The sequence below is a fragment of the Misgurnus anguillicaudatus genome, chromosome 3 (genome assembly GCF_027580225.2).
Source record: "Misgurnus anguillicaudatus chromosome 3, ASM2758022v2, whole genome shotgun sequence".
NCBI lineage: Eukaryota > Metazoa > Chordata > Actinopteri > Cypriniformes > Cobitidae > Misgurnus > Misgurnus anguillicaudatus.
The window spans coordinates 16,738,008-16,765,516 of NC_073339.2; the positions used below are offsets into that span (position 1 = coordinate 16,738,008).

At 38.2% G+C, this 27,509-nt stretch overlaps 4 protein-coding genes across 5 annotated transcripts in view; 3 read left to right on the forward strand and 1 right to left on the reverse strand.

Moving 5' to 3' along the window:
* Positions 1–27,509, reverse strand: part of LOC129444304 (uncharacterized) — a 75,087-nt gene that overhangs the window by 42,014 nt on the left and 5,564 nt on the right. The window contains exon 7 of one of the 2 annotated variants that reach the window (XM_055204908.2): positions 25,098–25,228. The exons of the other annotated variant lie outside the window; for it this stretch is intronic. The gene's annotated coding sequence lies outside the window, so the exon portion shown is untranslated. Of the gene's footprint in view, positions 1–25,097; positions 25,229–27,509 lie in introns of those variants that run through there. 2 annotated transcript variants of the gene reach the window in all.
* Positions 4,329–6,513, forward strand: LOC129444319 (lectin). Its single transcript, XM_055204929.2, has 6 exons — positions 4,329–4,434; positions 4,510–4,591; positions 4,677–4,819; positions 4,928–5,068; positions 5,201–5,315; positions 5,704–6,513. Exons 1-6 carry the CDS (start codon positions 4,432–4,434, stop codon positions 5,787–5,789), a joined length of 570 nt encoding a protein of 189 aa, XP_055060904.2. The 5' UTR covers positions 4,329–4,431; the 3' UTR covers positions 5,790–6,513.
* LOC129444321 (C-type lectin APL) lies at positions 12,260–14,191 on the forward strand. Its single transcript, XM_055204931.2, has 6 exons — positions 12,260–12,424; positions 12,734–12,815; positions 12,919–13,061; positions 13,158–13,298; positions 13,668–13,782; positions 13,965–14,191. The coding sequence occupies exons 1-6, from the start codon at positions 12,422–12,424 to the stop codon at positions 14,048–14,050; spliced, it is 570 nt and encodes a 189-aa protein (XP_055060906.2). The 5' UTR covers positions 12,260–12,421; the 3' UTR covers positions 14,051–14,191.
* LOC129444322 (lectin-like) lies at positions 23,711–27,488 on the forward strand. Its single transcript, XM_055204933.2, has 6 exons — positions 23,711–23,808; positions 24,138–24,219; positions 24,630–24,772; positions 24,859–24,996; positions 25,122–25,236; positions 27,348–27,488. The coding sequence occupies exons 1-6, from the start codon at positions 23,806–23,808 to the stop codon at positions 27,434–27,436; spliced, it is 570 nt and encodes a 189-aa protein (XP_055060908.2). The 5' UTR covers positions 23,711–23,805; the 3' UTR covers positions 27,437–27,488.

Genomic DNA, 27,509 nt, shown 5'->3' on the forward strand with positions numbered 1-27,509 from the left:
TAACCGATTAATGGATGCTTCTTTGATTTTGAGGTTGCATGCAAAATCCATTTGGCTCAAAAAACCGAGGGGGCAAGTGCCCCCTCAGTTTGAATGGGCATGATGCCTCTGAGTGTTAGTATGTTGGTGTAGGCCTATGATAAAAAATATAACAACAGTTATTACACTTCAACTACCTCCTTGATCTTTTCAAATCAACCTCATAATGAATTTGATAATTTCAGTCAAAAACTAGCCTGGGTTTCCCCATGCTGCCTTCCGCCCAAATTTATTCACGCTGCAAGTCTAGCATGGAAACTATGGCCATTTTTTGCCCCTGAAATAGGGAACCAATCACAGAACGGGGAGGGGGCAGCAAGACGATAATGACGTCTATGCGACACACCGAAGCAGTTTTGTTATTTGTTATAACACGGCAACAGACGCAAAGTTACTTTTCAATGCAGCCTGACAGTGTTCTAAGTAGTTTTGAACGCAAATTTATTTAAAAAAAAAGAGCAACTTTTGGTTTCATATTCAAGAAGAATGTTTGGATATATGGCAAGACATGATAACCACAGAGTTTTATAGGACCAACCTGCTAGACATCGTCGTTGACGAAGTACATTTAACTTATAAATGGTAAGTGGTATTTATCATATTGTCATTATGCCTGTACTGTGGTTGTCACAGTGCCACTGCCACTAAAATGTGTTGCTTTTCAATATCAATATACAGCTACCGGTTTAGTTGCATAGCTTTCAGCTGTATGCACACGAACATATAAAAGTTGTTTACTTTTGAATTGATGTCGCTCTACAAACGTCATCTGGTATAATTTAAACTATAGGCTATGAGCTACGTACAGACACATTTTATTGACATTCTTAGCCCCATATAAACGGCTCTGGGCATTCGCAAACCACACCTCAAATACGAGAAACTGAGCATATGGTTCCCAGACCACGTCTCATTCTCTATGAGACTGGTCTGGTGTTAGCCAGGCTACTACACAATGATGGGGAAGACTGCTGACTTGACAGATGTCCAAAAGACGACCATTGACACCTTGCACAATGAGGGCAAGACACAAAAGGTCACTGCAAAAGAGGTTGGCTGTTCACAGAGCTCTGAGTCCAAGCACATTAATAGAGAGGCGAAGAGAAGGAAAAGATGTGGTAGAAAAAAGAGTGCAAGCAATAGGAATAACCGCACCCTGGAGAGGATTGTGAAACAAAACCCATTAAAAAAATGTGAGAGAGATTCACAAAGAGTGGACAGCAGCTGGAGTCAGTGCTTCAAGAACAAATACAAACAGACATATGCAACACATGGGTTTCAGCTGTCGCATTCCTTGTGTCAAGCCACTCTTGAAGAACAGACAGCGTCAGAAGCGTCTAGCTTCTGGACTGCTGCTAAGTGGTCCAAAATTATGTTCTCTGATAAAAGTAAATTTTGCATTTCCTTTGAAACTCAGGGTCCCGAAGTCTGGAGGAAGAGAGGAGAGGCACACAATCCACGTTGCTTGAAGTCCAGTGTAAAGTTTCCACAGTCAGTGATGGTTTGGGGTGTCATGTGATCTCTGCTGGTGTTGGTCCACTGTGTTTTCTGAGGTATCAAGGTCAACGCAGCCGTACATCAGGAAGTTTTAGAGCACTTCAAGCATCCTGCTGCTGATCAACTTTATAGAGACGCAGATTTCATTTTCCAACAGGGCTTGGCACTTGCACACAGTGCCAAAGCTACCAGTACCTGGTTTAAGGACCATGGTATCCATGTTTTTAATTGGCCAGCAAACTCGTCTGACCTTGTGAAAAGGAAGACATTTTTACAGTTATTACCATAAGGCAGGGTAACCTTGGTTTCATTTAGACGCTCAACATTCAGTGTTTATCTTTTTATCTTGCTGCCCCTTTGGCACGCTCATATACCAGTGGAGTTTTTCAGTGCTAGTGACATCTTTTGGATTATTGCATCAAATGAGTCTTTCTGGACCAAAATCCTCCACTGTTTAATATAATTATAAACTACTCTGGTGTACCTCTGGTTTTAGACGGTTTTATCAGACGCCCACATGTTGTGGCAGTTACACCCCTGACTGAAGTAACTTCGGTGGTGAAATTACTGTCTTTCCACTTCCGTATAATGGCCCCAACAGTGCTCACTAAACAGTGAACATTCAGAAGCTTAGAAATGCACCTATAACCCTTTCAATCATTATGTTTTGCAACAATTAGGTTGCAAAGGTCTTGAGACAGCTCTTTGTTTTTTTCTATCATGAGATCTTGTGTGACACCTTGGCATAATGAGACCTTTTTTTAGGCCATCAATTGGGGCTGAACCAGCTGATATTCATTGGCACTGACGGGGGATGGATTGATTTATAATTAATAATAGTTTTCAGCTTTTCTTCATGTGTTCAATACTTTTTCCCTGTGTCATTTCACATACACATAACTTAAGCTGTGTCCCAATTCAAGGGCTGCAACCTTATAAGCATGCAACCTTAAAAGCGACCACTTCAAGGTGGCAGCTTCAGAAGTTCCCTAAGAGAACTGAAATGAGCCGGTCTAACCTTCAGAGGACCCAAAATTGGTGTCACCTGCTGCACGCGCCTACCGCGTCTGTCAGCAGGACACAGAGGAGGCGTTTCTGACTTATTAAAATAAATATAAAATCAGAAAAATATTAGAAAATATGACACGTTGATATCGATTAAACTATTTAACTGTATATCAAATTAATCAACCTTAGAAATGTATGCAACATAAAAAGAATAATATTAACACAAAACATAACTTATAATACTAAAACAGTGACAAGAAAAATGTTTTCTGATAAATACACACTTTATTAAAGGAATATTCCATTTTCTTAAAAGAAAAATCCAGATAATTTACTCACCACCATGTCATCCAAAATGTTGATGTCTTTCTTTGTTCAGTCGAGAAGAAATTATGTTTTTTGAGGAAAACATTGCAGGATTTTTCTAAATTTAATGGACTTTAATAGAGCCCCACATTTAATACTTAACTCAACACTTAACAGTTTCAAATGACTATAAACAATCCCAAACGAGGCATAAGTGTCTTATCTAGTGAAACGATTGTCATTTTTGACAAGAAAAATAAAAATATCCACTTTTAAACCACAACTTCTCGTCTAGATCCGGTCGTGAAGCGCCAGCGTGACCCCACGCAATACGTCATGACGTCAAGAGGTCACAGAAGATGAACGCGAAACTCCGCCACAGTGTTTACAAATGTGTTGAAAGAGGACCGTTCCTACGTTGTTGTATGTCAACTGATACTAATTAATGTCTTTGTGTCAGTTTATTGTTTACAATGGTCCGCAAATGTGCGTTTTATATATGTAACACGTGACCTCCCTACGTCACTACGCATTTACGTTACGTTGCGCTGGACCGGACCTAGACGAAAAGTTGTGGTTTAAAAGAGCATATTTTTTATTTTTCTTGTCAAAAATGACAATAGTTTTGCTAGATAAGACCCTTATGCCTCGTTTGGGATCGTTTATAGTCATTTGAAACTCCGTTAAAAAAAACTGTTAAGTGTTGAGTTAAGTATTAAATGTTGGTGTCTATTAAAGTCCATTAAAATGAGAAAAATCCTGGAATGTTTTCCTCAAAAAACATAATTTCTTCTCGACTGAACAAAGAAAGACATCAACATTTTGGATGACATGGTGGTGAGTAAATTATCTGGATTTTTCTTTTCAGAAAATGGAATATTCCTTTAATAAAGGTTTTAATTGTTTCTTTTAGAATATACAGCCCCTATATGCAGTGGTTGTAGGTGCGCAATGAATCTTGGGATTGCCTCGGCTGTTAAGGATCCATTCGTTCTATCCTTAACAGCGTGGAGAAATAAGGATGCATTTTGAGGCTTCAGTCTAAGCATCCTTTGAATTGGGACACAGCTTTAATTTCTGAACTTACATGTTTTGGTTTCTTATGTATGGATTACGTGGGTTGTTACCAACATCTGGTTAAAATTCCATGTTAATAGCTCTTTTGGAAATATATTTACTGAGAAAAATGGTAATGTTTTCAATACATTTGAATGTTGTGTTGGAGAGGGGTGTATCTTAAAACTCCAGTTGTGCCCACAATCGTTTAGCAATAAAAAAGTACATTGATTTCTCATTTTATTTTAAAGTGGCACTCCAGAATATGACAAGTCCTCCATATTACGTTGTGTCAACTCTTCTTTAATCCTCTCAGTTTCACAGACAAAATAATTTACAACACTCATTTTTATATATTGATCAGTATTATTTGTGTAGGCTACTGTGTTTCTTGTGTGATGGGCACTGTCCCAAGAAGGGAGGAGTTGTTAATAAATAAAACTGTATAAAATGGGTGGTATTAGGTGAGGCAAATTCAAATGGTACAATAAGGAAGAGAAAAGAGACAAACCTGAAAGACTTGCAATGGTAAGTCCTTTTCTGACAAATACATTTCTTGAATCTAAAATAATTCGACTTATTTTGATGTTTTCTCTTTCACAGTATAAAAGAGGAACGAAATCTGTTTGCTTTTTGCTGTTGGCACTTCTTTGGGACAGTGGTTACGTCCTAACTATGGAGAGAGGTACTTTCATTTGAATTTTATATATTCATTGGAAACAGAACCCTAGAAAGAAGCAAACAGTCATAGGTGTAATTTTGTCATTTAGGCGATACTGCAGCCCATGTGAATCTCACGGCATTACGTCGTCTACCTAAACAATGTAACATGGACGGCTTTAATGATTGGTTCAAAGTGGACAACCACTGCGTCAAATACTTCAAGAAACCTTTAAACTTCACTGATGCAGAGGTAACACTTTTATTCTGCAAATTATTTAATTATCATTCATTTATAAATTAATAACTTTAGTTTTTAATACTGTATAATGCATCAGTTATTTTCTGTTTTCATACACAGTACAGCTGTAGAAGAACAGTTCCTGGTGGACATCTGGTGTCAGTGCACAATGCCGGGGCTAACAAGAACTTGCTCTCCATTGTGAAAAAGATGAACCCAAAGAACTTGCGCATCTGGCTTGGGGGATATGAATTTTTACGGGTAAAATTTTCAGAAATGCATGAAGGTTCAGAAGTGAGGAGAAAAAAATATTTGCTATATCAAAATATTATCCCAGTTAATTCATTATAAAAGATGCATATACAGAATACCATCTTTGTTTTACTCTTTCAGTCTGGTAAATTTCTTTGGACGGATGGTTCCTTCTGGGACTATAGTGGTTGGTTACCCGGTGAGCCCAAAAACATCTATACTAGCTTTGAAGAATGTGTGGAGATGAGCTGGAATGGTAAGATGGGAAGGGCGACTTATATGGAGCCAGATAAGTTTGTAAATGTGACCCTGTTTGGACTAAAGCCTGATCTTATAATTATGAGATTAGGAGCATTAAAGGATGATTTCACTTTTCAGTTTTAATCTTTGAAATGGTCTTAGTGAGTCGATATTAAATTTATTAAGGTTATATTTTCACTTTACATTATGTAGGATGATTTTATGTAGCTGGGTTTCACAAATTAATATTTATAGAAAATGCAAATGCATAAACAAATTGACTTCACAATTTTATTTCATTCATGTTTATTCATATAGTAATAGATGTTAGTTTTTTATATTAGACACAAAACAATATAATCACTAACCTCTCTTTTGTATCTTTTCCTCTCTCATATTTTCAGTTGCTGGCAAATGGAATGATGATGCTTGTAACTTTAAAAAAGGCTACATATGTGCCTTCAAACCCATCAGCATCATGGAAGAATAGACTGAGATGATTTATCACACCATAAAAATTCAGCATAAATGTTTTCTCCTCATTTTTAAATACAAAAATTCAAACATTTCTTCAAAATATATTTTGAAATCATACTAAAGACTTTTACTATTGCAAGCAAAATGACTGTGTAAGACTTTTTTGTCTAATGTCGTGTTACTGAGTATTGAAGATTGAATACTGTCACCGTTTCTAGCAATGTTTGTATACATTGTTAGTATGTTGGTGTAGGCCTATGTTAAAAGATAGAACAACAGTTATTACACTTCAACTTCCTCTTTGATCTTTTCAAATCAACCTCACAATGAATTTGATCATTTCAGTCAGAAACACAAATTTAAACATCGTTTAGCTTTTTTAGATTTCTTCCTCAGTTTTCAGACAAATATTTTTTATCCTTTTAATAATCTCTGATTTCAGATTTGTATTTATTTAAGATTGAGGTGGAAAAGCATGGAAACAGTAAATCACAGTGAATTAAACTGATTGTAGACCTGAAAACACTTCAGTCTGTTTTGGGGCCAAACTTAACCTGGATTCTATACAGAATTAATGGTAGTTAGTAAGAATGATGTGGTTTGGAAAGGGTAAAAATGTGTTTGGAAAAAAAGTGTTGCGAATATCAACTTGCATAACAATTAGGAAAGAACTGAATAGACCAGAGGTGGGCAAACTTTACTTACAAGGGCCACATCAGGTTTTAAAATAAAGGTGAAGGGCCGCATACTTGACAAAATGTATCTTTATGTATTCCAAATCAACTACTTTAGGCTACTATACTACTTTTACCCACTTTTATGAACACTTTTCATATATATATATATATATATATATATATATATATATATATATATATATATAACCAGTGGAGTTTTCAGTGCTAGTGTAAATTTTTTGGATTATTGAATTAAATGAGTCATTCTGCACCAAAATCCTCCATGGTTTAATATTATTATAAACTCCTCTGGTATAGACGGTTTTATCAGATGCACGCATGTTGTGGCGGTTACACGCCTGAACTAAAGTAACTTCGGTGGTGAAATGATTGTCTTTCAACTTCTGTTTTATGGCCCCAACGGTGCACACTGGAACAGCTTAGAAATTCACTTGCAATCATTATGTTTTGCCTAAGGTATTGAGACAGCTCTTTGTTTTTTTCCCATCATTAAAATGTGTATTGTGTGACACCTTGGCAATGAGACCTTTTTGTAAGCCATCAGTTGGGGCTGAACCAGCTGATATTCATTTGCACTGATGGGGGGGGGGTTCAGCTTTCCATGCCTTTTTGCACCTCCCTGTACTCCAATGGCTTTTTAACCCGATTGACAAATAGATAAAGAAAAGCATTTGGTAAAATGACAATGAAAAGCAAAATGGCAAATAGAGAGAAAAAAGCAATTGGCAAAAGCTTTTTAAAACACAATTTAAAATGGCCATTGAAATTATATATTAATTGAACTATTTATTGTTTTTATTATGTTTAAAATCATGAGTTAAATAAATTTAAGAAACTGTTTTAAATTTGTCAATAATTTTTTTATTTATTTACATTTTTATGTTTGGATTAATAAATTGATTTCTCATTTTATTAAAAGTGGCACTCCATAATATGACAAGTCATCCATATTACGCTGTGTCAAATCTTCTCTAGTCCAAAGCTATGGTACACTCTAAGAAAGGATGGGTTAAAAAAATTTTACACATTGTTTTGTGTTATGCTATTTAACACATTATGTGTCATTTTAACACATTACCTGTCGTTAAGTGTCGATTTTGTGTTCAAATAAATAAAAAAGGGGAACACAAGATGTGTTAAAATAACACAAAATGCGTTGTTCCAATAATAGGCCTATGTGTCTAGTTTAGGACAACACATTTAACGTGTTGTCCTTAACTGACACAAAATGTGTTGTTTTAACACAACCGTTTTGAGTGACGTGTGGTCACTGAATTAAATGAGCATTACATGTACAAAATAAAGATGCTTACACATTAACACTACACACCAGAGTTCGAACAACTTAGTAGTTTTATGATGTTATCCTTGTGGTACAATTGCTTTGGGTCAATATCATGTAACCCTTTTTTTAAATGAAACACACAAAACTGTAACTGAGGAGGTAGTGTGATTACCATTATTTTTATATACGCTTGCATGATAAAAGAACTTTGACATTATGATAAAAATTAATTTTGTGGGCCAGGGGGAAATCAGTTTGGATGAAATAAGGATGAGTTGATGATGATTTTTTTTCAGCAGTTGTCTACCGCCCCTGGTGGACACCTGTTGTCAGTGCATATCAGCAATGCCAATAGTGACTTCATAAAAAAGCCCACACAACCTACGCATCTAGATTGGAGCCTTTTTCAGGTAAATATGTTTTAGTGGGGTTTGACAGAAATGGCTAACTATCTTATTTGTGGTGGGTTTATCTCATCTGCAATTATCAAATCAGTCACAAGATGGTGGGATTATGGTTTTCAGGTTATGACGCGTTGCGCTCTGTCTCTATGGCATGAATAAACAAAGCAAATGCTTTCACACAAAACATGGGCCTTTCATGATCCTGCCTGAATACTAATAATAAATCAAGAACAAGAGGGAAGAATCATGACAGGCGGGATGCTGAGGCGGAATAATTTTTTTACAGTTGTGCCGTGTAGCACATGGATTAATAAAAATGTGCCTATGCATACACTGATTGTGTCTTTTTTGGTCATGTGAAAAGGTTTTTGAGGGGGAGAACCACAAACAACATAAGTTTGCACAAACAGACTTTGATTGTCATTTAGTATTTAAAAGTAGCCACTTTTTAAAAGGCACAGCTGCTGTTTGGCTTAGTGTTAGTTTTCTTGTGATTCACACACACAACACACCACAGAGCCTTTATAAGATAACAGTACAGTTTCACACCAAAGCTGTTAAATCTTTAGTTTGTTGAAATGGCCGAAGGAAATGTTCAAGTTTTTTTAAACAATGTTGAAGAACTCAGTTGTAGACTTTCTGACATACATAGGATATATATAATAAAATAATTAAAGATGGATTTTTTTCAGACTGATCTCACGGAAAGTTGTGTTATAGTCAAGAAAAATTTGATTGAAAATTCAGCTTTTTCGTGCCTTGAGCACAAATGTCTTTTTCTATAACTAGTTTCTGGTGTCCGTGGCACGACTTTCTTTTTCATAGTATTTTATGTATTGTTTTCTTATTGTTTTTTTCCTATTTCTTACTGTTGTCGCTTGGGGTTGGGGTTAGAATCACTTTCTGTTACATTTTTAGACATCCTAACCCAAACCCAACTCTAACCCCAAGGCGAGAATAGTTTTAAAAGCGGAAGAAAACATGCAGAAACCAATACATAAAAGTACATCATAACCCAAACCCAACCCCAAGCGACAATGATTTAAAAATAGGAACAAAACTATGAGAAAACAATACATAAAATGACACGAAAAATAAAGTCGTGCTATAGATACGAGAAACTATTTATAGAAATGTGTGCGAGTGTCACAAAAAAGGCATTCGTGCTCAAGGCACGAAAAAAGCTGACTATAACACGACTTTCTGTGAAATCACGTTGCATGGTTTAGAAACACTAAAACAATCAGCTCCCTTGTTCAGTAGTCAGGGCACTATTCGCGGAGTCGGACATTTTAAGGGCTGTCTCAATCACAAAATCCTTCCAGTGCACTGGGATGTATGTTAATAAGACAAAAGTTTGTCAGAGAGATGTTGTTGATGAATAACAGCTGTGAATTATCACAACGTGCTTAAGCAGTCACGTCACAAGAAAATAAGTAAACGGTGTCCCAATGTGAAGTGAGCTGGGGTCCTTACCAGTGCCCGAACCCGCGTACATGATATACTGATTCATTCCGCCACGAGCCTCAGTGGATGATTAGGGGCTATAGCTTAGTATTTAAGGGTATAAGGGGTTATTTCGGACGCAGCCGTAGACTTTCTTATTGAGTAGGAGAATAAATGCAAGTCACTTTGCATTAAAATGTCTGCCAAATGCAATGTAAACTGGCAGCATTTGTATTTTATGAGGTGTGATGAAGACTTATGAACTTTAAAAGCAGTAAAATGTGAGGCTGAAATGCAATGTGAGAGAAGAAGGGGAAGTTGTATAGATGAAGGATGTGGTATCATGCATAAGGTGACAATATATTCATTGTGTTAAAATACAGATAAAATCTTTATCCAAGGCCTCTCAATTTTTCATGAAAATTGATTCTTGAGTTTATATACGGATAACGTAAATGTGTTTTGAACAACCAAATAAGCACAAACTGCAAAGCTCGCATAGAGTTTGCACAAAAGCACCCGAAGGACTCTCGGGCGGTGAGAAACAAGATCTTCTGGTCTAATTAAAACCAACATTGAACTGTTTGGCCTCAATTCTAAACATTATGTCTGGAGGAAACCAGGCACTGCTCATCATCTGCTCATTGCCATCTCAAAAGTGAGGCATGGTGGTGGCATGCTGTGAAGGAGCAGCACAGTGCCTTAGTGGATAACATTGCTGCCTCACATCAAAATGTTCCCCGGTTTGAGTCCCGTTTCTGTATGGAGTTTGCATTGTTCTCCCTGTCAGTGGGGGTTTACTCTGGGTACTCCGGTTTTTAATTATTAAAGACACACTATGCAGTTATTTTACCTTAATATAACAGCTTCAAAGTTATTTCGGTGGTGAACAAAGTCATAGTAAGGCGAATCATCCTCCTGTTGAAGCTCGGGGAGGACGCCGCTAGCAAAACTAGCAATGCAAGCTTGAGGGAACCGCCCCTGACAAATCTCGCGAGAATCACGACTTGCTTTACGGCAACGACGTCACAGACGTTGGGCTTGTTTGACTTCGTGTGGCGCTGCGGGAGCCGACCGCCGGATGACGTCATAGTGCCGCGAGAATGATCCGAGACGGCGCTTTGACGTCATCCGGCTGTCGGTTCTTGCAGCGCCGCATGAAGTCGATCAAGCCTATAACAACAACTGCGCGCGCGAATTTGAAACGTGAGGCTAAACGATTTAAAAAGTTAAGAAAGCGAATTCGGAAGAGAGTAGGAAAAGAGAATCTGACCGCGTTAGGAACCGGACAAGAGTCCCACTCGGTCAGGCTTTTCCTCGTTGGCGTGAGCTAAAAGACAGCACTGGATGGGATGCTGATCCGGCGATCTTGTTGATGGACTAGTAAGTAAATCTCTCATTTGTAAACTGGTTTGCAGTCTATGTTGTATGTTGTTGCGCTTGCTTGTATTATGTCATGCGATTATCATGACAACAGTTGTCAATATCTCACATAATTATCAGAACATAAATAAGCCTAGAGGTTGTAAATAGTGTAAACATGCACAATTTGGAAACTATTATGATAAATAGCAATGATCATGTATAGTGACATTATAACGACCAATGTTATGAAATAATGCAATGTACACAATTAACTTTGTCATGGCATTTTGTAATGTTTACAAGAACACAAATGCAATGATACAGTAGACATAGACTATAGACTGTTTACTTGTGATTTAGCTGCAATGATGTAAAAACGTTATAAGCTAGCAAGCGCGGTACTTTATTATTATATGCACTCTACACTTGGAATAAACTTCTTATTATCCTATTACCATCATCTGTAGTTTAGTAGACTATGCAGTAGCCTAATATTTGTATGAAATTGTGAAACATTACCTGGTCATTGTCTTCGGAGGAAATTACGACAGTTGCAAGTATTCTCCAGCAACTCTAGGGGTCGCTGTTTGACAAAAACGCCGAAAATGCACAGAGCGGCTTTAACTCTTTATTATAAAACTCTGTAGGTGCATTCATTCACTGCAAAAAATAATGTGTTAATTTTTTACACATTTTGTGTGTCATGCCATTTAAGGCGTTATTTCATGTTAAAATAAATGAAAGGGCCAACACAAGTTGTGTTAAAAACAGTGATGGGAGTAACGCATTACAAAGGAATTCCGTTACTGTAATCCCACTTGCGGTAATGAGCACGTAACAAAGTATTTTTTTAAATCAAGTAACGCAGTTAAAATTACTGAAATTTAAATGAGTTGGTTTGTGTTACTCTATTTTGTGATAAATGAACACTTGCAGACAATACATTTCTGATCTAACATCGCAGGACCGTGGTGAGTGGCACAATTAATAATAACACAGATGGTGTGTTAGTATATAGGGACAACACATTACCGCTAAAAGTAATGGAATTACAGTAACGGAATTACTTTTAACGGAAAAAACTTGTGTTGGCCCTTTCATTCATTTTAACATGAAATAACGTCTTAAATGGCATGACACACACAATGTGTAAAAAATTAACACATCATTTTTTGCAGTGTTGATTTATTTGCAGAGGACAAAATAATTTACAACTCTCATTTGTTATGCTGATCAGTATTATTTGTGTAGGCTACTGTAAAAAAAATGTGATGGGTGATGGGCACTGTGGAGAAGACAAGTCTATGCCCTAAAGACAGTGTGATTGATTCAGAGAAAAGGGAGGAGTTGTTAATAAATAAACTGTATAAGACGTGTGGTATAGGTGAGAAAAATGCAAATGGTACAGTAAAGAAGAGAAAAGGAGGACAAACCTGAAAGAGTTGCAATGGTAAGTCATTTTCTGACAAATACATTCCTTGCATCTAGAAAATAATTAGACTTATTTTATTTTGATGTAACACAATGACCTGGCATCTGAACTTATCTTTTTGATTATCTGGGATGACCCTTTAAAGCTTCAGTTTGGAATTGGCTCCATATCTCATACTCACAGATATTACTTTAATTTCTAGTATCGCTATAGATGTAAGATTGAGCAAATCACTGCAAACTCTTTGGTATAGCAGAAATAGTAATACAAAAAGTACAGTGCATTATCTGAACAGCATTCAAAGGAGTTACATTTTCTCTTTCACAGTATAAAAGAGGAACAAAATCTGTTTGCTTTATGCTGCTGGCACTTCTTTGGGACAGTGGTTATGTCTTAAGTATAAAAAGAGGTAATTTTTCATTTGTATTTAATGTTCGTATTCATTAAAAAATGGTGATGATATGAACCCTAGAAACAGAAGCAAACAGTCTAGGTGTAATTTTGTTTTTTAGGCGATACAGCCCATGTGAATCTCACAGCATTTCATCGTCTACCTTACAAATGTAACGTGGATGGCTTTAATAATGATTGGTTCAAAGTGGACAAGTACTGCGTCAAATACTTCAGCAAACCTCTAAACTTCACTGACGCAGAGGTAACACTTTTATTCTGCAAATTATTAACTTATTATCTTACCTTTCGTTTTTTATTACTGTATAATGCATCAGTGTTTCTCTGATTTCATACACAGTACAGCTGTAGAAAAACAGTCCCTAGAGGACATCTGGTGTCAGTGCACAATTACAGGGCTAATTATGATTTACTCTCCATTGTGAAAGTGAAGAACCCAAAAGACTTACGCATCTGGATCGGGGCGTATGAATTTTTTCGGGTAAAAATGTCAGAAATGTGTGAAGGTTCAGAAGTGAGGAGAAAGAAAGTATCAGCCATAACATTATGACCACCTGCCCCATATTGTGTAGGTCCCCCCTCAAGGTTGATGTATCGGAAGCAAAAAAAAATGAGTATTGCACCTGAAATTGCTGAAAAAGTGAATACTGGTTCTGATAGAAAGGTCTAGTGGAGTCCATGCCTCGACAGGTCAGGGCAGTTTTGGTGGCAAAAGGGGGACCTACACAATATTAGGCTGGTGGTCATATGTTACGGCTGATTGGTGTATTTGCTGTATTAAATTATTATCACAGTTAATTCATTATAAAAGATGCATATACAGTATAATATCTTTCTTTCTCTTTCTCAGACTGGTAAATTTCAATGGATGGATGGTTCTTTCTGGGACTATGATGCTTGGGTACCCGGTCAGCCCAGCAACATCTACTCCAGCATAGAAGAATGCGTTGAGATGAACTGGAAAAGTAAGAAGGGAAGAAATTATTTAACATAGCTGGTTTTCACAAGCCGCGTCACAAATTATTATTTACAGAAGATACAAATGCATAAACAAATTGACTTCACAATTTACTTCATTCATGTTTTTTATATTAGGCACAGAACAAAATAATCAGTAATCTCTCTTATCTCTCTCTCATATTTTCAGTTAATGGCAAATGGAATGATGTCTCGTGTAAAACCAAAAAAAACTACATGTGCGCCTTCAAACCCAAAAGGATTGTGGATGAGTAGACTGAGACGATTTGTCACCCCATAAAACATTAAGCGTAATTTCTTTTCCTCTGCATCAACAAAAAATGTACAAAAATAAAAACATTTCTTCTAATTATATACCTTAAAACCATAATAAAACTTTTATTATTGCAATCAAAATTACTGTGTGAGTTTCTTTTTTGTCTGATGTCGTATCACTGAGTATTGAAGATTGAATACTGTCATTGTTTCTATAATGTTTGTAACACGTGTTAGTATGTTAAAGGGGACATTCCACAAGACGTTTTTAAGATATTAAATAAATCTTTGATGTCCCCAGAGTATATTATGTGAAGTTTTAGCTCAAAATACCATATAGGTAATTTATTGTGGCATGTTAAAAAAGGCACTTTATGGGTCTGAGCAGAAATGCACCGTTTTTGTGTGTATCCCTTTAAATCCAAACGAGCTGCTCAGGTGGGCGGAGTCTCAAGCGCTCACGCTGTAGACATGACAGAGCATCGAGGAAGATTCTCTCACGAAAGAAGTTAGTGAGCGATGTTAAGCATTATATATTTGAACAAGTTCAAAAAGTCAATCATCTGTTTTATGCATACTAAATACATGTTTATCAGCAGATGGGGAACATTGTGGAATAAAAATAAAGACTTTTAGGTCTCATATGCTGCCAGTGTTTTAAACAGGCATAATGAGTTTCAGCATGTTACAATAAATTACACTTCCACAAACACTCAGAAGTAAACTTTTTGACCAAAGCACACGAGCACATTTAAATTATCTGTAATAAAGCAACACGTTTAATGCTTAAACTTTAGAGAAACAGATCACATGACATGTTTAAGTTTATTGTGATTGAACACATTCGCGTTTCTGTCAGTCTCATCTATCTTATTACTCCTCGTATTCTTTTGAAACTTCAGAGAAACATTAAACAACATATTTACTTATTGTGTATGATAGTGAATACGCGTTGTTCTCTTACTCTGTCTCGTGCAGTGCATTAATCCTCGTGTTCATTCATATAAACTTCAGAGAAACACATTAAACATAACTTACTTGAAAACGAACTGTCGCGTTGCTCTCTCTCTCTCTCTCTCTCTCTCTCTCTCTCTCTCTCTCTCTCTCTCTCTCTCTCTCTCTCGATCGTTTACTCTCTCTCTCTCACTCACTCTCTCTCTCTCTTGCAGGTTAATCCTTTAGAACGTTAATTCAATCTTTAGAAACATTAAAACTACAAGTTATAAGATTGTAGGCTCCTGTTTGTGTTTGAGGGAATACAAACGCGTCATGCTGTCAGTCATACTTTCTCTCGGTCACTCTCACTCGAGGTAGCTTCATGGTTGGATAGCGCAGTTGAAGGGGCGGTATCATTATATTAGGAGCCCTTACCTACGTCATGGGGGGAGCGAAATCCGCATGACCTATTTATTCACATGCTTGCAGAGAGAGCCTTACCAAAACAAAGTTACAGGGTTGCTATTTTTCATGTTTTCTGGGTTGGTAGAAGCACTGGGGACCCGATTATAGCACTTAAACATGGAAAAAGTCTGATTTTCATGGAATGTCCCCTTTAATGTAGGCCTGTTATGTTATGTTACTATCAACTTCCTCCATCTTTTCAAATCAACCTCACAATCAATTTATATATACACAAAACAGGGTGAATGGCGCTTTCACATTCGCTTTGCAGCCCTCTATCGGCCAAAACCGCACTAAAGAAGTTTCCAACCGTCGGGTAGTGGTCCTGTAGTTCGAGTGAAAACTACAAAAACTTGCTTTACGGCAGACCTACAATCCAATCAGAGCCAGCTATGCTGTAGTATTTACGACCGTGGTAATGAACAATTATGCTTCTAACCTGTAGGGGGAGCAAAGAGCCAGAGTTCTTTAGTGTTGCTTTAAGTGTTTTTCTCAGTTACAGACAGTAAATCTTTTGTTGTTTTTTTAATAGCTGGTTTCAGCTTTGTATTAATCTATGATGAAGGTGGAAAAGCATTAAAACAGTAAAATCACAGTGATTTCATGTGATTAAAGAGTTAGTAAACCCCTGGTCAGAGCCTGACTCCACCCACTGGCAATATTTGAAAAATGCAAGAAACGTGGGCAGACCCAAACTGAGATAGAGGGGATGATCTGAGCTCGTACAAACACTCACAAATATTGGGTTGTTTTTAACCCCGGGCTGGGTAACTATAGGACAGAACACATTTCTGGGTTAAAGTGACCCAACATGCTTGATTAAAGAGTAACTAAACCCTAAACCAACTTTTTTTAGTTAATGATCTGTAAGAATGATGCTTTATTAGTGCTGTTCATTGATTTTAGTATGTTTTTTGACATTTGGATATAAAGTGTTTCAATACTACAATATATGGTGTAAAAACGTCTGAGTGCTGCCCTCTTCAGGTTAAACGGTGGCTACTGCAGTTGAATTTTCCTATTGGATGTTGGGTCCAAAAAATGACTCGTGATGTAAGCAGGTTCAAGCTCACCACGCCCTTGTTACGATCTCACCACACACTTGGTACGAGCTTGGTTCGTCCCCTCTATCTCCGTTGGGATCTGCCCACTTTTCTTGCATTTTTCAAATATTGCCAGTGGGTGGAGTCAGGCTCTGAACAGGGGTTTAGTTACGCTTTAACAATAACCCAGCAGTTGGGTTAAAACAACCCATTATTTGGGTCATTTTAACCCAGAAATGTGTTCTGTCCTATAGTTACCGAGTCCTGGGTTAAAAAAATGTTTAGAGTGACGGGTGTGGTGAGATCGTAACAAGGCCAGGGGCGTGGTCACGTGGTACCGCAACATCCAATAGGAAAATTCAACTCCAGTAGCCACCGTGCAACCTGAAGAGGGCAGCACTCAGACGTTTTTACACCATATATTGTAGCATTGAAACACTTTATACGCAAATGTCAAAAAAGTTACTCAAATTAATGAACAGCACGAATAAAGTCGCATTCTTACAGATCATTAACTAAAAAAATTGGTTTAGGGTTTAGTTACTCTTTAAAATCACATGTATTAGGAACTTTCATAACAATATAAAGGTGATTTACCTTTACATGCATCATATAAGGTCAGCCTTTTGAATAATAAAGGCCCTTTCCCAAATGGCAGCCTAAAGACTCCAGTCTTCTTATGTCCTAAGCATTTTCGAGATGTAATGCCGTTTTCACTGTCAGGAAGAAGTCTGCTGTGAAAAGTCTGCATCAAGGGTGCATGAGCAGCTTTTTTAAACCTAAAATGACAAATCGGACACCCATATAGTCTGTGGACTTAATGGACACACGCAAGCGGCGACCACTGTGAGTCCATTAGACCACAAGTCACATGAAGTGCGCCATTTGGGACGCAGCCATAGTAGGCCATTAGGACCATGTGATGTCATAGTACTTTATTGCCACCATTTTTGTGTCCAGTCCAAGGGGCAACCTTCCAATCTCTCTGAGGCTGTTTACACTTGGCATTAACATGTGTTTTCGTCGATCGGATCACAAGTGGACGACGTTAATGCCAGGTGTAAACGTTGTTCAAAACTTTTTGAGCTCGTCCACTTTCGACCACTTTCAACCACATCCAGAGGTGGTCGAAACCACTTTCGATTGGATGGCTTCGAAGTTGCGGAACGCACATGTGGTTGAATGCGTTCGAACAGCCACACGCGACCGCCTTCTCTCCGCCCATTTATCTAATCTGAGGTATTAAACACAAGTTTTACGTCTTTTTTGACTTCTGGGGTGAACATTCGGTGAACAGCGCTATGTTTAGCCTTTTATTGATAAAACTAAGCGGCTGATCTCCGTAGTTTCGTTTTGAAAGCGTGTGAAAGTTGCGCGATCCTATTTCATCAATTGCGCTGAAAATTCAAAGAAAGCTCTTACATACTCATGTACAAAACACTGTGCAGCATGTTTACTTGCTAAACAAGCAGTGCACTCCAACATAATATTTGTTCGCGTCCATATAAACTCATAATTACTCCCGCTCGGGTTTGAATGACAGCAGAGAGACTCGCCCACCGTCTCACAGACCACCCCCTCATAGTATTCAGCACAGAAGCGGTCGAAAGTGGACAAATAAGAGACGGCTTTAAATACCAGGTGTAAATGTAATGTGTCTCTCTCTTCCACTTGTGATCCGTTCAATGAAAACACATCTTAATACCAAGTGTAAACAGCCCCTCTGATGAAGCCAATACGAAAGTGACATAAACTGCAATTCATTGACTGGCCGCTTGAGGCAGGCTCCAAAAGACAGTCAATTCCCATAGACTCCCATGTTAAAATGCCCAGCTTTACAGTAAAAAATATGTTTACAGCCATGTCCAAAAAATGTTTTTGGTCGATTTCATCAGACGCACGTGCGGTGAAGCGATACGCGTCTGGATCCGAACTTTACTTCCTGTTTCAGTTTTTTAAAGGTCTGACTAGTTGCTAAACTAAACTCTCGAACAAATACCTTGTTGAAAATAACAAATGTTTTGGTTTCCTGAGTAATCTATGTGTCGTTTATTTTGCTTGTTATATAAATAAACTACGTTTAAAGTACTTTGTTGTTATTTATTCTTAGCGGTGTTTACCAGAAGTTACGTATTGACCACGAAAGCCGCTTGTTTATGTTGTTGTCACAAGCCAGGGGCTGGCTGCTAGTTGTTAAGCCACGCCCCTTCTCAACTTCCACCTCGAGGAGGTCCCCAAAACCAACCCAATGACCAGACAACAACGAGGACAGGTAAGTATAAAAATATTCTTTATTTATTTAAATATTTAAAATGTACTGGGACTTGGGGAAAGGGGAATTAAAACTAATGTCAGGCTCTGCCCTCCAGGGGGGCCACGGCCGAGTGAGTGACAGAGGGTGGGGGGTCACGTCGAGGAAAGGCTCCCGCCTCTGGTTCCTTCTACCCGCGGCGCACTCCTCTTCCTTCCTGGAGGCAGAACAAATTACAATCAATGTTGGTATTGGCTTTTTCCTGTCCGTGTACCTGTATGTTGCTCATGGCACTTCACCGCTTATCTCACACAGCTTCTTGTTGTCGACTCACTCCCCTTTCTTCGCCTCTCTCCACAGGCAGTGGCTGGGACACAAAGGACACAATTAAATCAGACGAACAGGCCCTCACCTCTTTGCTGGCTACAGCCCTTGGTAAGTGCAGTTTCTCTCACGGCTCGTGCTCTCAATGCTCACTCCTGTTCTCTCCCTCTCCACAGACCGCAGCTGGGACACAAGGGCACAGTGGATCGATCTCAAAGGGTTCTCTCACCTCTTCGCCGACTACAGCTTCTTGGTAAGTATGGGTTTCCTTCACAGCTCGTTTCCTTAGCGCTCACGCTTGTTCTCTCTCTTCCTCCACAGACGACAGCTGGGACACAAAGACACAGTGAATCGATCTCAATGATTCTCTCACCTCTTCGCTGGCTACAGCTTCTTGGTAAATGTGGTTCTCTTCACAGCTCGGTATCTTAGCGCTCATGTTGGCTCTCTCTCTCCACGGACGGCAACTGGGCCACAAGTATACTTTGAATCGCTCTCAAATGGTGCTCTCACCTCTTCGCCGGCTGCGGCTCTTGTTAAGTGTGGTTTTCCCTTCACAGCTTGATTTACACAACACACTCCTCGTCTCTGTTGATCGGCAGACTTAGCAGGTTATTATGCACTTTACAGGGTGGCGGACTTACGATAGCTGGCTTACGCAGTGTGTCAACTGGACAGTGGTTTCTATGTGACGCCGGGGACCAAACCCTCTCGGCGAGCTCGTTGGTCTGCAGAGGGGCGAGAACGTCACGCCGTCGCACCGGGTCGAGCGCTGCCCTTTCCTCGGTACCCGTTGGGCGATCGAAACTGGACCGGGGCGCCCCTTCGTAGAGACCTCGGGGCGGCGGATCTCCTTCGCCTCTAGCTCTGCGACGATGAAATTTACACAGGTAAGGTAGCAATATTATTTGTAATACTTACACACCGCCAATTGCACAGTTCTTCACCGCCACTCCCAAACACAAGTCCGCCAAGCGTTCGGCTGCGAAAACACTCCAGGATGCCACTCCGTTATTCAAGACTGAAACACACTCACAGCATAATCATGTACAAGTTTGCTCTAGAACTGCTTTCCTCTTCGTCGTCCCAGGACGAGTGAATGGAGGCGGGGGTACGTCTGACAAGACACAGCAATCTCACTGCAATACACGGCATTACACAGCACCACTTCAAAGTGAAAATTTCTACATCCAAAGACTCACCCACCACGCTCAGTGCACATAACAGACGCCCGTCTTCCTTCACTTCGCTCTGGGCGAGAATACGGTGATGATAACACGGCCTAGTGCTTGTTTTCGTCACTGTAGCTGTTTCATACAAGGATCTTTCGGCTCACCCACCACACTGACTCAGGGGTAGGGCTACCCGCTCTCTCTTGGAGACACTCAAAAAGATATACAGGTCAAGTACATGCAATACATTTCCATAAATGGGTTTTGTTACTCACGACTGCTGCACTTTCCTCGTCTCACGTTCCTCGATGTTAATTTCACACTGCAATTACTCCAGATACACAGACAGGGCGGTTTCCAGTCGCCAACACCACTTTTCCACAGGTGTATACTCACAACGGTACGTTTCTTCTTCCTTTGTTTCTCTCCTCCGAATGCCAATATCCGTTTGCTCTTCAACTTATAAGGTCTTCGGTATCTCCATCAACATAAATCCACGACACGAGACGAGAGAGCAAGTACAGCGATCAATAAGCGTATTAGGCGAGCCCAACTCAGCGCTTCAATACACACCGGCAACACCAACAACATGAACACAAACTGTGGTTTAAACTGCTCTTAAATACTTTTCTGGGTGCTGCCATCTTCCAATCACCCGGCGCTCCTCTTAACAACTCACAGCTGCACGTAGTTTGGCTGATTACAGCCCTCGCGATGCTACCGGATGTCCGGTGTTTTCTCTTCCCGGTCCGGGCGGAAACATCCGGGCGGAACCAAACTTCCCAATTTTTGGTTCCGCCCAAAAGATCGTCACCCTGTGACATTGTCACTGCTGAAACCTAATTTTGCCCTTCATAACAACTATGAGTGGGGGTGAATTATTTTGTAACTCATCCGTTTAAATTATATGAAGCCTTAAATTTCTGCATAATTAAGGGTGTGGCCATGGTTGAAGAGCCACTGTTATAACTAGAATCGAGCTACGTGGTTTCAGCAATCAGCCACCTCAGCTTCACTCATGTCCCGCCTCTTTACCCTTTTTTGGTTATTCGCGAGTGATGCGCGGTGACGTGCGGCCAAGATGGCAACAGCAGGCAACGCCAACTTTAAGCTTCATAAATGCTCTTCACAAACCAATGGGTGACGTCACGGACACTACTTCCATATTTTTTACAGTCTCTAGTCGAGTCACAGCATGCACGCCCTGTTTTAGTCTATCAGCCATAACTACCAGTGGAAGATTAATGAAACACTCCCAGGAGGTTCACAATAAGATTACAATATGCCCGGGATATCAGAGCAGACCCCCAACATTATTATTCATTTAAATAAGGTAAAAATAGATTTAATTTTAAGGGCAAATCCTAGAGTTGTTAATGGACATGTAAAACCATTTCTGGATCATTTTTGCACTTAAAGTGGACTGTCATAAAGAAATCACAATAATTTACTCCATGTCATCCAAAATGTTGATGTCTTTCTTTGTTCAGTCAAGAAGAAATTAGTTTTTTTGAGGAAAACATTCCATAATTTTTGTCATTTTAGTAAACTTTGTTGGACCCCAACAGTTGACAGCTTCAATGCATATTAATACTGCAGTTTCAGCGTAGCTTCAAAAGGCTTTAAACGATCCCAAACAAGACAAAGGGGTCTTATCTAGCGAACCTATTCAAAATAAGCAATTTTAAACCACAACTTCTCTATTTTTTCATAGAATGGTTTACCAAAACTAAGTTACTGGGTTAATTGTTTTCATATTTTCTAGGTTGATAGAAGCACTGGGGACCAATGCATTTTTGACACCTTTGTAGACATTGTTAGTTTTTTAAATCATACATGCAGCTGTCACTAAAAACAAACGGTGCTAAATAGCACTAGAAGTAATTTACTGTCTCGTAATCATAAGGGAACCATTTAAGTGCCATCATATTGTGCTATATAGAACCATAACTGATGCTATAGTGGTGTAATATCACCCCCCAATGGTTCTTCATATGTGCTTTATAGGTGCTATATAGCACTAAAAATAGTTCTCCCATGATTACGAGCTTTAAGTGCTATTTAGCACTCATTTACATTCATTTTTAGCAGATGAAGCATAATACAAACATGGGGCAAACACTTTAGTTTGCTTTTCGGCATAGGTTTCTGGATGCTTATGTATCAGGTTGTGGACAAGATAAGAATACAAAATGGGCAAAAATATTCAGCCTAGCCCTATCATAAACATGTAGGGTAAATTGTGACATCACACTCCCATATTCCTCATATTGAAAAAAAAGAAAAGTGATAAATTACAAACAAGACTATGATGGTTGTAATGAAGACACAGCCTAATGTCATACAGATATCTATTATGATATCATTGCGCTCCTGTAGATTATCTAGTAGAGCATGCTGCTTTTGAACACCAAGGATATAGGTTCACTTTCAGGGAACACATAGGCTTACATATTGATAAAATGTACACAGCAAGTCACTTTGGATTAAAATGTTTGCCAAATACAAGATTTGTATTTTATGAGGTGTGATGAAGACGAGATAAACAATGAAAGCAGTAAAATGTAAGGTTCAGATGTAAGAACTGTGAGAAAAGAAGGGGGAGTTGTATAGATGATGAAGGATGTGGTATCATGCATAAGGTGACAATATATTCACTGTGTTAAAATACTGATAAAATCTTTAGCATCTAAGGCCTCTTAATCTTTCGTGAAAATAGATTCTTTTATATATGGATTATGTAAATGTGACAATCAAATAAGCACAAACTAAAAAACTTTGAACAATGTAGTCTGTTAGTTAGTGTGAAGGCGTTTATTTAGCTTTTTTTTCAAATGTCAAGTGGAGTTTTAAAGGGACAAGCATCTGCATCTAATCCTAGTGTGATATAGAAATCCGGTTATTTGTTCTTTTTAAGTAAAGGCTTCAAAATAAATAAATAAGCACTTTCTAGTTGTCTGACATTGTGAAATATGTTAAGATAAAAAGGCCACATGAGATCACTGGATAAGACCTTAACTTTATAAATTAAATTGAAAACTGATCAAACTGAGACGAGTAGTATTAAAAAAAATACTAACCAAAAAAATTATTAAATGCTTACAATAAGACACCTCACATGGGGCACGTTTCAGAAAGGAGGTTAAGTGAAAAAAACTCTTAGTATGTTAACCCTGAAATGAGAGGTATGTTAAACCTGAGTTTGTTTAACCATTTTCATGGTACAGGCCCCTGGACATCCTTATTAAAGCTCATTCAGTGCTATTTACGGGGACAAAATAATTGACACCACTCATTTGTTATATTGGTCTTATTTGTATTAATAATTTGTATTTAATGTTATTAAGTATTTGTATTAAGTATTTTTTGTGTAGGCTACTGTGAAAAAAAGTGTGATAAACACTGTTAAAAACATTTCTATCTCCTAAAGATAGTGTGATTGATTCAGAGAAAAGGGAGGAGTTGTTAATAAATAAAACTGTATAAAATAGGTGGTATAAGGTAAGGCAAATGCAAATGGTACAGTAAGGAAGAAAAAAGGAGGACAAACCTGAAAGAGTTGCAATGGTAAGTCATTTTCTGACAAATACATTCCTTGAATCTAGAAAATAATTAGATTTATTTTGATGTAATGACCTGGCATCCGAACCTGTCTCTTTTAAACAACTTCTGTTAAAATGTAATAAAAAAAAAACATTTTATGTTTAAATGCATTTGGAATTGCATTATATCTCATATAATTACTAGAAATGTAAGATTGAGTAAATCTGTAACAGTGGTATCACTGCAAACTCTGTGGTGTGGCAGAAATAATAAAAAACAAAGAACAGTGACAGTACATTATCTAAAAAGAAGGATCTACTTGAGCAAGCATGATTAAATTTTTTCTTCCACAGTATAAAAGGGGAACAAAATCTCTTAGCTTGTTGCTGCTGGCACTTCTTTGGGACAGTGGTTATGTCTTAACAATGGAGAAAGGTACTTTTTATTTGTATTTTAATGTTTATACTCATTTAAAAAAAAAGGTGATGATATGAACCCTAGAAAACTGTAGCGGCCGGTGACTTCTTTCTCGAGGGCACACGATGCGGAGATCGTCACAACATGTATTTAGCCCATCATGTGTGTGGCTTGTCATGTCAAAATGTGTTCGGCATGTCAGGTGAACCATGTGCATCATGCCAAAAATATGTGTTTGCTGCAGACAGGTCCAAAGGGTTTATGATAACCCTTTCGATGTGTGTGCATTAGGCATGTATTTTGACAAGAACACATGACGAGCAACACACATGACACTCCAAACACATATTTTGAATTTGCGCCAGAAGTCACGGCTGCCACTGCTAGAAACAGAAGCAAACAGTCATAGGTGTAATTCTGTCATTTAGGCGATACTGCAGCCCATGTGAATCTCACAGCGTTTCATCGTCTACCTAAACCATGTAACGTGGATGGTTTTAATGATTGGTTCAAAGTGGAAAAGTACTGCGTCAAATACTTCAAGAAACCTCTAAACTTCACTGACGCAGAGGTAACACTTTTATTCTGCAAATGATTTCATTTATTATTCTCTTTAGTTTAAATAACTATTTTAGTTATTTCTGTTTTCATACACAGTACAACTGTAGAAGAACAGCCCCCGGTGGACACCTGGTGTCAGTGCACAATGCTGGGGCTAATAATGACTTGCTCTCCATTGTGAAGAAGATGAACCCAAAGTTGCGCATCTGGCTCGGGGGATATGAATTATTTCAGGTAAAAATTTCAGACATGCATGAAGGTTCAGAAGTGAGGAGAAAGAAAATATTTAATGTTTCAAATTATTATCCCAGTTTATTCATTATAAAACATGCAGAATAATCTTTCTTTCACTCTTTCAGACTGGTAAATTTCTTTGGACGGATGGTTCCTTCTGGGACTATGATGCTTGGACACCCGGAGAGCCCAGTAACATCTATTCAAGAAGAGAAGAATGCGTGGAGATGAACTGGAAAGGTAAGAGGGGAAGGGTGAAGAAATTCAGTGTTAAACGGAGCCAGATTAGTTTGTAAATGTGACCCTGTTTGTGAAATTCAGTCTAAAGAAATTTCGTTATATAGTCTAATAAATTCCAATTATCACGCATTGGTTACTCTTTTGTCCCATTTTCTTACCACTGTCGCTTCGGTTTAGGGTTCGATTTACATAAAATTACATCTCTACCCAAACCCAACTCTAGTCTAAACCCTAACGCCAGGCGACATATAAAAAAAGAAATCAGAAAAAAATAGTATAAACCAATATATAAAGTGACATTGTAATGCAAGCACCAAATCTAACCCTAAACCGAAGCAACAATGGTTTAAAAATAGGAAAAAGCAGCTGAGCAACCAATACGTGATAATCACACAAAAACAGGAATTCGTTAAACGATCACGAAAAACGCGGAAACTCGTGATAATATCACGAAAAAAGAACAAAAAACCACGTGACTATATCACAAAACCTTGTGAGACTCGGTAGGATATTAGGAGCATCAAAGGTTTAGAAATGGTCTTAGTGAGTCAATATTAAATAAAGGTTATATTTTCACTTTACATTATGCAGGATGAATTTATAACATGAACATTTAATTAAACTCTTTAAAATTGGCACAATCTCTGTGGTTATTCAGTTTACGAATTCCGCCATCTAAATAGGAAATCGGCATGGCGCCAGCGCAACTGGCTTTTAAAATGGGGTGAGAGCTGAGACTGAGATTGGTTTATTGAACGTTACGCCCGAAACACCCATTACCCATTACGAGAATAGGAACAACCCTTTTATGCTGTGCGCTTGGCGCATAAACAATTTTTCCCGTCGTTAAATTAGCAAAAGTGGAATCGGACAGGCCCTGCTCAGACCATGCGCCATGCGTTTTAGACAATGCGCTTAGATCGTTAAATTAGGGCCCCATGTCTTTTAGTATTTCGCGCCAAAATGTGCAATAGTGACAATCACTAAGGTAGTTTTATAAAAAAAATATTAAATTATAAAATAAATGAATATAAAAAATAAAGCTGTTAAACTGAAGCATTTGATCGGTCACACAACATCAGATCTAACAGTCAAACAAGTGCTGCAGTGACCTCTTTAAGAGATTTTATAAAAAAAATGAACTGATAAATACGGAGCCCCTAAGGGGACATGGAGCAAAAATTTAATAAAGTTTAGTTTCGCGTGCGCACATACACTATTGCGTGCTCACGTGAAACTTTCGTGTGCGCACGTGAAAATATCGTGTGCGCATGTGAAACTAAACTTTTTTAAAAATGCTGCACATGAAGGTTTCGAGTGAGCACATGAAAGTTTCACGTGAGCACATGAAACCAAACTTTAGATTTTCTCTACTTCAATGTCACCCCAGGGGCTCGGTAGATAAACATGTTCAGGAGAGAGGACACTGCGCTTTGCATGGACAATATCACCTGCAGTGCTAAACACATGCTCGTCTTCTATCTCTTTCGCTGCTACAACCGCTTTGTTGCTGCATCGCATTCACTTTCACACTTTGCCGGAAATGTGTAGATGGATGTTACATCCAGGAATGAAGACGTGCAATCTTAGAACGGATGTGTTAAAAACAACACATTAGTGTTGATTCTGGGACAACACACTAAATGCGTTGTCCCAGAATCCACCCATCTCTGTGTTATTATTAAAACAACACATTTTGTGTTACTTTTAACACAACTTGTGTTTTATTTTAACACAAATTCAACAGAAAATGACACAAAATGTGTTAAAATTACACATAATGTGTTAAAATTACACACAATGTGTTAAAAGACATTGGTAGACATTGGAGAGTGTCAAAATAAAGGTAAAGGTATGTGGCATCGATGCATCGGATCATTAGAAATAAAATCGATGTATCGATCCATATAGATGTATTGTTACACCTAGTTTTCACAAGCCGGGTCACAAATTATTATTTACAGAAAATGCAAATGCATAAAAAATTAACTTCACAATTTTATTTTATTCATATTTCATAGTGATAAATGTTTAGTTTATTATTAGGCACAAAAAAGGGTCAGTGATCTCTTTTCTCAATTTCACTCTCTCTCTCTCTCACACATTTTCAGACAATGGCAGATGGAATGATTACACTTGCAACAGCAAAAAAAACTACATATGTGCCTTCAAAGGCAAGAGCATCGTGGATGAGTACTGAGACGATTTATCACCCCATAAAACATCCAGCGTAAATGTTTTCTTCTCTGCATCAACAAAAAAATTTACAAAAA